Here is an 11795-nt window from a genome sequence, read left to right on the forward strand (position 1 = left end):
CTGAGATGCTCATTAATAAATACATCATGATATAATTGTTCTTAAGTTGTTATGATTCCTGAAGGATTAAGAAAAAAAATGTTCAAAAGTATTCTTAAGATTGCATTTGATTATAACACTAATTTCAAAAAATATGACCAAAACTCAAATATTTGCTCCAAAGGCTATCATGTCATGTTTTTATGCCACAAAGTCCACATAGCATTGAATTGGACTTTAGTATTATTGATTTAATGTTCATCTTTATTGTATCCTGATGATCTTACAAATATATAATATATAAATTATTTACTAATCATATAAAAAAACCACATCACATTCTAATCAAAGTGCACATAACCTTTGGTTTACTTCAAACCTTATCCAAGTACAATGTAAGCTTATAATTTTAATTAGGAAAAAATTAAAAAAATTAAAAAATTAATGTTAAAATTCTATATAATTATTATTTAAAATAAGATTCTGCAAGAATTCGGGCTTTGGTTGAGCAAGAATAATCGCTAGAAAAGTTCAATATTATTACATGCAAAGATAACAAGCAGTAAGAGGTATATTAAATTAATTCATAAATAACTAATAATACCTAAAGGACATTGCTTCAAATTTTTGGTCTATTAATTTTATACATTGGTGATTTCATAAAAAAAAAATCAAGATAAGTTAATTTATGCTCACTTTTCATTAATTAATTCACATACCTAAGAAAGTAAAATTTGATTCTGAAACCTTGAAAAAATAAATACTAAAGAATGGAATAATTATAAATTTATAAATATTTAGAACTAATTTAATTTTTGAACATACAAAAATATAATGAAACAAAATAAATATTTTACATATATATATATATATAGATGTAATGCAATTTTATATCACAATCAAAACTCCAACACAAAAAAAAAAAAAAAAAAAAAAAAAAAAACAAAACAAAACAAAACAAAACAAAAAAAACAAAAAACAAAAAACAGAAAACAAAAACAAAAACAAAAAAAAAATGTGGACTTTTTTAAAAAATTATATGTAAGACCATGGTATTAAATTGATTTTTTTTTATGGATAATCTGATGACATATTGCATTTCTTCTAGTCTAACACATGAAAAAATTTATTTTTCTGTGTAAATTAAATAAAATAAATAGTATTGAATCAAAAGCTTATGAAAAAACTTTATAAAACTTAAGATTGTACAATCAAATAAATTTACATTTTTTATGTAGGTCTTTTGAAATAGATTCATTGATATTTTTTCTTTGTATTAGTACTTTGATTTTCATCAAGTTCAAAATTCAGTTTTAAGCTTTTTAAAATTAGAATTTAAATAAAATATCCTAACCTCTCAGGCATATATGAAACAAAATATAAAATATGAATAACTAAAGTTGTTTTTAAATATCTGATTGATATTAAGTTGAACAACATCATTTTCCAATTTTTTAAAATTAAAAATTATATTCACTAATATGTTTTTAACTATCAATTTTTTTTGTTTACTTATTAGAAAACAACATTTATTTCCATCAGATTTTATCAAGTTGCACTTGTTCAAGGCATATGCAGTGAATTTGTTAAAATTGTTGAGAATACCACACCTACGATTTAATTATTTTGAGTGCTTTTAAAAGTTTCAACCAAATTTATATTTAGATTATCTGTTTGAAAGTTATTTGTTTCAAATTATAGAAATTAGATGCTGCAATGAACAAGATTTTCACATTCTGGCTTGACCTGTTTTGAAATTTGGTCACAAATGTTTTGTTGTACGAATCAAGGTTAAATGTAAGAAATACTTTTTATTTTTTAAAATAATTTATATAGAATATTTTCATATATTGTATGTATATTTTTTATTTAAATTTTCTCCTTTTTTCTTTTTTTTTAATGTCAAAAAATAAGTTTTTACAAATATGGATGTAAAATCTCTAAAAATTTCATGTAATTAATATATATATATATATATATATATATATAGATAACTATTTTAAAAAATTAGAAAAAATATAAAATGTGAAAATTATGAAAGTGAAATTTTATTTAACTTATCAAAAAAAGAGATGAAATAAAATTAATTGAATAAATGAACTTGAGTAGATTATTAAAAAAAAATACTTAAACCAAAAAAATTATATAGGATGCACCTCTATAGTTTATTGGCATATTGGTTCTATAGCTTGATTAATTATTATGGAAATTTTTAAAAATATTTATTAAATTAATATAATAATAACAATGATAATAGTAGTAGTAACAAATATTATTATCATCTAAAAATATTTAATTTATATGTATATATATATATAATATTTATTATTATTATCTTTAGTTGTAAGAAAAAAGTATTCATTTTCAAAGGTTATTAATGATCTTTACTAAGTCCCTACAATATAGATTGCTTGATTTTGCTCTAGTAACCATGTGATCTTGTCTTACTCATCCACTTACTCACCACATATAGCTACATAGCCTTGCTTTGTCCAATTATGTATAGTCATGAGGTCTTACTAAATATGTTGTTTTGTCATGTGTTGTCATATTTGAGAATACACTTGGCTATAAAATATAAACTTGTATGTTTTAACCAAGAATCTTAAAAAATTCTAATAAAATCCTAAATAAACATAATTTAATTCTACTTAATCTTAAATATGCCCTAAAAAATCCAAATCAATCCTAAAGATATTATAACTAATTTAAAGTAGATCAAAGTCTTATTCATTATTATTTTAAATTTTGATCCAAATTTTGCATACCTATTAATCTCTTAATTGAAAACAAGCTTGAGAAATTTGAAGAAAATTAGACTTACACATTAAGAAAATTTTCATAGAATTTGCTTAGGTGTTGGTCAACCTCCTTGATGTTAGGTTTCTAGCATCAATATCTTTTTTTGCATATTTTAATTGCTTTTTAAAAAATTCCAAATGTTGAAAAATAAGTCAACAACCAACTTACAAAGTTTCACTTTAATCTATTTGGTAAGTTTCTAAAATCCTAAAAAACCATGACTTATCTTCAAACTTTAATTCTCAAGACTCAATATATATATATATATATATATATAAGTCTACCTTATTTTGCCTTATTTATGGTCCTACAAGTATTAGTTTCTTTAACTAAAAGAGTCGCATAGATATTATTTTTATACACCTTCATATTTTTTAACTTTAATTTCTAAATAAATTACTTATTTGTTTGTTTATAGATTCTAATTAAATCCTTTGATAATATAGGTCTTCTTTTGTTCTTTGTCCAATAGCCATCTTATAACAAAACAACATAAGATTTATAACACTATTAAAAATAGGGAATCTACTTACTTTCAAAATATTTCAAAATTGTAAAATTTATCAAGATTTTTTTTCCAAAGTAGCAAGCAATGTAAAAATTATTTGTAGCATTCTTAAGTATTCTGAAATCAAACCTTGTGACATTTTTTATTACATTCCTGAGGTGTTATGTGTGGAGTTTGTAGATTCTGTTAATATATATATATATATATATATATACATATGAAAGCAATGAAGTTGCACAAAGATCTTTACATTTATTACAACTATTTTCTACTCTATTAAATGTTCTAAACATTTCATTTATTACATAAATTTTGATATTTATTATTTAGATTTTTATTTGAAAAATTAGTTTAATGCATAATTATTTTCAAATACCTGAGAAAGTTTAAATGTTCCTGATTTACCTGTGAATGTAAATTTATACATTAAATAATTTGATATTTTTGATCTATCATAACCTTATGCAAAGTAAAATCTTCATAACATTGATATCAATCAAAATAAGCATATAAGTATAATCTTGTTAATGTATATTTTAATTTAATTTTGCACATAATATCAAAATTAATTTTATTAAATTAATTAAGTAAAAATAAAATGAAATAAACTCTTGCTCATTTTAAAATTTGATAGTAGGAAGAGAGATTGATATCATACTCCAGAACCAAATGCCAAATTACAACACATTCAAACATTAACTAAACGCAAGAAAATACATTTATAGAATATATGAGAAACGGGTGCTAGAAATATAAGAATAGATCATTCGAGATGTAATTTAAGAAAATTGGGAACATGACAAAAATAGGGGATTCCATGCAAAATATGAGACAATAAGGGAGGAACCAAACACTGAACACATCATCCAAGAATTAGGGTTTCATTGCACCTGAGCTGGACCGAAGTTGTGTGTACAATTGTAGCGCTGACGTGGTTCTGACGTGTACACTTAGCGAGTCGGTTATAGGAGGAGATCACCTACGACCGCACTCCCTTTGACCCTCACTTAATTCCATTCCCAAAAGACGGGTTTATCGGAATTCAGTGTGTGGCTCCGGCCCGACATCATGAATCCTACGGCACAATATCACTTATCTCTGGGAATCGACGGCAGTCAGAGCTTCAGGGAGGGGGAGGGGGGGCTACGGAATCTTCTAGAGGGGGGAGGGGATCCACGCGGGTCGGGCAATGGGCTACCCGTGCCGCGCCCGCGATCGGGTTTAGCCAGGGTTTATCCATTGATCACGGTTGTCGTCGTCGTCGTTGTCGTCGTCGTCAGTTGCAAATAGAGTTTTCTAGAATTCTGCTCCGGCACCTCATTTTAGCAGGATTTCTGCAACCTTACAACATATATTGCGGAGACGGAATTGCCAGAAATTCCAGCGTAGGGACTGATTGCTCATCGGCTTGCCGAGCAACTCCGTGTTTTACTTACTTACACTTTGGAGAGTGGCTGGCAATTGTTGTAGAATCGGGAGCTGGACGTTGAAAATATAGTTTTAGGTTTCGGTGTTTTGGGAGAGGTAGGAATGGCGACCGCTGCCTCGTTCGCCACTGTCCGAGGACCTGCTGCTGCTGGGCGAGCTTCCTATGATAGGGTGAGTTTTTTCTGCTGCACTGCTCGTATTGCTTGGCACTTTAATTCGGGCTTGCTTGATTACTTGTTTTGACTCACTGGTAGTCAAATTTCAATATATTCACTTCTATTGTTTTAATCGACTCTGTTAATTTACAATAGGAAAGTGTTGGCATTCATGTGCATTTTGAATTTTTGAGGATTTGAAGCAATGGAGAGTGTCGTTTCAAGTTTAGGCGACGCTGTCAATTTGAAGCTGTTCTTTTTCTTTTCTTTACTTTTCTTCTTCAAACTTATAAGTATTGCAGAGTTCATTCACCACAATGCTGAATTTGTTGGCTTGGTGTTGGTCTGCATCAAAGCAGAGTTCAGCTTCACCCGTTTCAGCTTCTCCAATTGGTAACCTCTCGCAGAAAAGAACCTCTTTCCTGCTCAGTCAGAGAACCGTGTTGAGGTCTGCCGCCTCCATCTCAGGAAGGGCTTGCGAATTCAACGTCTTCTTCCGACCAAAGGTGGCCACGGGTGCCGTTTCCGGTCGAACTGGCGTTAGGTGCGATGCAACGGTTGCTGAGAAAGAATCTCCAGTGGAGAAGTACGAATATCAAGCGGAGGTGATCACTCTACTACATGACTACTAGTGCATTTTTTTTTGTGATGATTGCTCATATAAATGTCTTCTTTGCTATTGATGAGATTTCTTAGTAGAATTTCCGTTGTCGTTAGGAATACCTTCAATTTATCTTTTGTTTTCTTCTATTTTTCAATATTTATCAAATCACAGATTCCGCTGTGGTGATAATTGCGGAGCGTGAAGAGTCGTAGTAATGCGTAGTAATTTTGTAGTCACGATATTTTAAGCATGCTGCAGTTGAGATATGGTGTCTTGAACTTCTTTCCTGATGTTCGTTTCACTCTTCTAAAACATTTTTGATACCTCGCAGGTCAGTCGATTGATGGATTTAATTGTACACAGCCTTTACAGCCACAAGGAAGTCTTCCTTCGGGAGCTTGTTAGGTATAATAGTCGATAAACCTCGTAGTATTGTTGTGTTTGGCTCTCATGTTAGTTTGGAAAAGCAGAACATAGAGTTCCAATAATGGAATGACCGGCATAACTTCAAAAGGAGAATTCGGAATTAAGAATTGTGATTCACCAGGTCGCTGGGTATTTTAAAAAAAATTATCGTTGTTAATGTGTTGGACTAACCTAATATTCTTGTCCGTGTTGTTGCTTCAGCAATGCGAGTGATGCCTTGGACAAGTTGCGGTTCCTCAGCGTGACAGAACCGACGCTTATGGAGCCCAACCCCAATATGGAGATCCGCATCAAGGCAGACAGGGATGCTGGAGTTATTACTCTTATGTGAGTACACATTTTTTTTTTTAGATTGACTGTATGTCTTGTGTATGGTGATGGTCAGCTTGTAGGATGGCAGAGTGTAAGAGAAACCTGGGATTTGATCAAGAGAAGTTAGGTTGGGAATAGAAAAAAAATTAATTAGAGATTTTCCCCGTCAGTTGCAGTTAGACTGATGGGTCACCCTGAATTTCTCGCCTATTTACAGTGATACCGGGATCGGCATGACTCGTGAAGAGCTCGTGGATAGTTTGGGTACAATTGCTCAAAGTGGTACCGCAAAGTTTATGAAGGCAATGAAGGTTGGTAATTTATGTGGCAGAGTTTACATTTCTCTAGGCTGGAGTTGTGTACCAATTCTCGTGTATATCTGTTCCAGTCGAGTATTTTAGACCACATTTCTTGTTCTTCGCACGGATATGGCAGAATACTACTTGCATTAATTTGTAATCCTCTTTGGATCAACATCTGATTGAAACACTGGAACTTTTTTGCAGGAAAACAAGGAAAACACCAATGACAACCTGATTGGGCAGTTTGGTGTGGGTTTCTACTCTGCATTTTTAGTTGCTCAGAAGGTTGTTGTATCAACCAAGAGCGTCAAGTCCGATAAGCAGTACGTCTGGGAAGCCGAGGCTGATAGTGGGTCGTACACTATCCGGGAAGAGACGGATTCTGAGAAGATGATCCCTCGTGGAACTGTCATCACACTCTACCTGAAGGTAGTTTTTCGAAGATTCTATCCCTTGCTCTGAATGTTAATTAACTTAGTAGATCCTGTTTCTCATGGATTGTGTGGGATTCGCAGGAAGATGAGAAATTCGAGTACGCAGATCCCGTTAGAATAGAGAATCTTGTCAAGAACTACTCTCAGTTCATCTCCTTCCCCATCTACACGTGGCAGGAGAAGTCCCGCGAAGTAGAGGTAAGTCACATCATGAAAGTGTCTCAGCACAGGTTATTTCTGGTGTAGTATCTTGTCCGACATTACAGTGTGAGCTATGATCAAGACACAGTAACTGAATTCATAGTATTTTATTCCTCACTCAGGTCGAGGATACGGAGAGTGAAGACTCCACGGAGGAAGACAAGTTAAAGGAGAAGAAAATGAAGAAGATAACCGAGAAGTACATGGATTGGGAGCTTGTTAATGAAACGAAGCCTATCTGGGTAAGTCTTATTTGATGTGTCTTTCTCCAAATTAGTTATATTTTTCTGGGACCAGATTAGCTCTGTTACTGAATCTCTTTTTACAATCAATTTGCCTTATTTTTAGTTGAGTATTCATCCTGAAAATTTTGACGCAGTTGCGGAATTCGAAGGAGGTATCAAAGGAGGACTACAACACCTTCTACAAGAGTACTTTTAAGGAATTTATTGATCCCCAGGCCTATATTCACTTCAGCACTGAGGTACATGGGCGCCGTTGAAATTTTGTCACATACTTTGGGACAAATGAAATTTTCTGTGATCTTAGCACATGGACAATTTCTGCTGGTGTAATTTTTTATGTTGCTCGGTTATGAATTCATTATCCATCAATGCGTTTTTCGTGTTGGGCAGGGAGAAATTGAGTTCAAAAGCTTACTGTATATTCCGGGGATGGCACCATTCAATTCGGAGGATATGGTCAGTGGAAAGACCAAAAACATTCGATTGTATGTGAAGAGAGTTTTCATCTCAGATGAGTTCGACGGGGAGCTGGTAAGCTGCCAAGATTGGATGTGGCATGAATTGTACTCCTGATTCTTTATCGCATCGGATTAGACCTTCGTGATTGCTATGGAATCTTTGGACTGTCTGAAATAATGTGGCGCTTTTATTTTATTTTATTTTATTTTATTTTATTTTTTCTGATGATAACACGATATTAACTAAACCGAGTGCTTATTAGAAGCGATATTTGGATACTCAGTAGATTCTGACGCTTCGGAATGGTGTTGCAGTTTCCGAGATACTTGGGTTTTGTTAAGGGTGTGGTGGATTCCAACGACTTGCCTCTGAATGTGTCTCGTGAAATTCTACAAGAGAGCCGCATCGTAAGTCTTTCTATAATTCATGAACTCTTACCCCGTTACTTGAGGTGTACTGAAAATAAATGATAGTCCGTTAGAGCTAGCCACTTCGAATGGGAACTTGAACGTGTACAGATCTAATAAGTGCAAGCCGAACCTTTATCAACTGTCAGTTAAACCCGAGTGGATGTCCGTTTTTGCACTCGGTTCTGTTATCTCTTATTGCTGAACATGGCTTGCTTGCTGGAACGCAGGTTCGTATTATGAAGAAGCGACTTGTTAGAAAGACCTTCGACATGATAGAGGAAATAGCAAATCGCGAGAAGCAAGAGGTATCGTGTTGATTTTGGGATTCGAATTATCGATTTTAGTGAATTGCATTTAGCGAATGTGATTTAGATTTGGAAAAGAGACGCATGATCCATTGGAGTAAATTTTGCAAGTTCAATTTGATTTGGCTTAATGCAATGGGCGCAATTAAGTCCTGGATCTGCAGTCTCTCAAATCACTCCAAAGTCACGTTGGTCCTGAAGATATCCGTTCTTCCTTGTATCAGGATTATAAGCAGTTCTGGACGAGCTTTGGAAAGAACTTGAAATTGGGTTGTATCGAAGACACTGCTAACCACAAGAGATTAGGGTCATTGCTTAGATTCAACTCTAGTAAGAAAGAGGAGGAAATGATCAGTCTTGACCAATATGTAGAAGGCATGAAGGAAGATCAGAAGGCAATTTACTACTTGGCTGCAGACTCATTGAAGAGTGCGAAAAGTGCACCTTTCCTAGAGGAGCTTGTTAAAAGGGACATGGAGGTGGGTTCATCGTGAATCCCAGCAAGTTGGTTGTTTCAGTTTTACATCACTGACTCAGAAACCTGGATCTCATTGGAGGTTTGGAATGTTTCAATGTCATTACACTTCTGTACTGACGAGCTTGCGTTCTGGTGCCTTTCAGGTTCTATTCTTGGTGGAACCCATCGATGAAGTTGCTATTACCAACTTGCAATCATACAAAGACAAGAAGTTTGTAGATATCAGCAAAGAAGACCTTGAACTTGGTAATGGATTTTTTTTTTTTTTTTTTTTTTTTTTAAATTGTTTTCATTGTTTATATTCCGCTACACTCGGATTCGTGTATGGTCTCAGTTGGAAATTATTTTCGGCTGAACACGATGTTCCTTAACTATGTTAAATTTGTTTACACTGTACTTAATTTCTGAGTCATGGACCTCGGGTACTGCAGGAGATGTAGATGAGGAAAAGGAAAAGGAGACTGAAAAGGAGTATAGACTGCTGTGCGACTGGATGAAGCAAAACTTAGGAGACAAGGTTGCCAAGGTCACTGTTTCCAAACGAATCAGCTCCTCACCCTGTGTGCTCGTTTCCGGGAAGTTCGGATGGTCCGCCAATATGGAGAGGTATGGAAGTGCCCACGTTGAATCCTCGCTGAATACTGCAGAGCTAGACGTAGACATTTAGGGCTCACACCATTGCAAGTCAATCACTCGGTACACTTTCTGGAAGGTATGCATTGTATACATCATGCATTAGAATGGTAGTGTTGAGGGGTGATGTGCGATTAGATGAGGTTCAAGTGGATATTCTTCCGTTCCGCCTTTAGAAATCGCTTTGACTTCAGAATGCAGCTGTCGAACAGTTTATGATGTTTCTTGTATGGTTATTTGTGTTTCAGGATTATGAAGGCCCAAACCTTGGGTGACAATTCACAAATGGAGTTCATGAGGGGACGCCGTATCCTTGAAATTAACCCCAACCATCCTATCATTCAGGACTTAAATGTACGTTAGGATTTTCTTTCTTTTAGTTTACTTCCCCAACTTTGACTAATGTATTTGTATGTTATATCTTTACATACGGGCCTTCGCGGTTTTTGTGAAATTCACCTCTAATCGTTGATTCGATCTCCCAAAATTTGCTGCAGGTTGCGTGCAAAGACACTCCTAACAACCCACGTGCTCAGGCGATGGTTAACCTCCTTCATGAGACTGCTCTGCTGTCCAGTGGTTTCACAGTAAGTTCTCACATCGGGCTTTGATTTGTTTATCGCTTATGCTGTTTGAACTGTCGTTTTTTGATATTAGTGTCTGATCACGTGGTAAGTCTAAGTGCTTTCATACAGCGGCTGAGTCAGTATCGGCTTTGTGATGTGCAGCCAGAGAACCCAGCTGAATTTGGAGCACGTGTGTATGAGATGATGGGTCTGGCTTTGATTGGAAAGCAAGGAGGGGAAGAGAAAGCAGAAAGTGTCGAGCAGAGTACACCGTCTGAGGAAGGTGCAACATCGGAGGTTCCTTCCGAGGTTGTCGAGGCCTCGGAAGTCATCGCGGAGAGGGATCCTTGGCAGTCGTAGAGAATCAATTTTGTAGATTATGTTGTGGTGAGGAGGGCTACAAGACGCAACGACAAAGAGTTCTAGTGTAGATTATAATGTTCCCAAGATATTTTAATTTCCCTCGTAGTTCACTCGGCGAATGTTCTATCCCTGGATTATGGGATAAGATCTGAGGATATGGTAATTTTTCCTATTCCAATCAATGCTCTGTAATTGGTCATAATAAAGTAGGAATCAGCACAAATCTTTCAATTTATGCTTTAGTAAAGAGTTGTTAGTACCTCTCCACCAAATGTTTAAGCTGCGTTTAAAACTTGGTTTAGTACCAATATGAAGTTTATAGCTACATACTGACTCTCAGACTCATGTTCACGTCGTTTTCCGAATTTATTATAAATTCATTTTAATTTGCTTTCTTAAAACTCACCATCTGAAACTGGATAATATATAATGAATACAAAAAAAAAAAAAAAAAAAAAAAATGTAATCGACCCAAACTAGCGTCAAAAAAGAGGATGTCTACCTTCAGATATGATGAAATGTGGAGGACTTTGAACTTGAACACTTCCTTTTATTCTGTTATTCGTCTCATGAATTCTTGTCGGTTTAAGATTGAGGTAACGTGTATAAGATATGATCGTAATAACATTTTTCATCATTGTATTGAAGCCCTCAAATGATTGTTATTATACTACTTTATGTTTCTTACTTTATTGAAGTTTCATCAATAAAAATAGCAGATAACATATCACTTACACCAGTAATTAAATTTTTCTTTGAATGACTACGAAGCCAATAATTCAACAAGCTCATACACAATTGACTGTTAAAAAACATAGTCTGAAGGATAAGACAATCTCATCCAATCATGAAAATAACATTTTTATGTTAGTTCAAACACCCAACTATCACAGTACCTTTTTCTCAACAGAAAAGAAACAAAAGGAAAGTTCTACTCCCTTGCAATAGCCTACATGAAGTGATTTCTACACATCTCTGAAGACAGCAGCCAGACAATAAAGAAAAAGCATCAATAGACAGAAACAAGTCCCCATTCCAAATATGCATCTAGATTCATGTGCTTCATTTTTTTAAAAACAAGTTTTGAAACTTTCTCAGTATATACAAATCTAGATGACGTTTCCATTGTCTGTTATATGTAAGCGAAGGAATTGATCTCTGTTGTGATATTATCCTTCTTTGTTA

The 11795-nt window shown here is 34.2% G+C and overlaps 1 protein-coding gene across 1 annotated transcript; it reads left to right on the top strand.

The window, feature by feature from the left end:
- The first annotated feature begins 4683 nt into the window (after positions 1-4683).
- Positions 4684-10845, top strand: LOC112281433 (heat shock protein 90-5, chloroplastic). The gene is made up of 18 exons (XM_024517947.3): positions 4684-4888; positions 5232-5477; positions 5808-5881; positions 6104-6229; positions 6432-6525; positions 6721-6945; positions 7032-7148; positions 7274-7393; positions 7531-7635; positions 7787-7927; positions 8170-8262; positions 8493-8570; positions 8795-9049; positions 9192-9294; positions 9480-9654; positions 9930-10035; positions 10179-10268; positions 10410-10845. Exons 1-18 carry the CDS (start codon positions 4820-4822, stop codon positions 10605-10607), a joined length of 2415 nt encoding a protein of 804 aa, XP_024373715.1. The 5' UTR covers positions 4684-4819; the 3' UTR covers positions 10608-10845.
- Positions 10846-11795: the final 950 nt, after the last annotated feature.

The sequence above is a fragment of the Physcomitrium patens genome, chromosome 4 (genome assembly GCF_059467195.1).
Source record: "Physcomitrium patens ecotype Gransden chromosome 4, ASM5946719v1, whole genome shotgun sequence".
Lineage (NCBI taxonomy): Eukaryota > Viridiplantae > Streptophyta > Bryopsida > Funariales > Funariaceae > Physcomitrium > Physcomitrium patens.

Bases quoted from the DNA above. Each gene is read 5' to 3' on its own strand.
- LOC112281433 (XM_024517947.3), top strand. From the start codon at position 4,820: ATGGCGACCGCTGCCTCGTTCGCCACTGTCCGAGGACCTGCTGCTGCT. The intron at 8,263-8,492 runs GTAAGTCTTTCT...GCTGGAACGCAG, and splicing joins TTCTACAAGAGAGCCGCATC to GTTCGTATTATGAAGAAGCG. The intron at 10,269-10,409 runs GTAAGTTCTCAC...TGTGATGTGCAG, and splicing joins TGCTGTCCAGTGGTTTCACA to CCAGAGAACCCAGCTGAATT.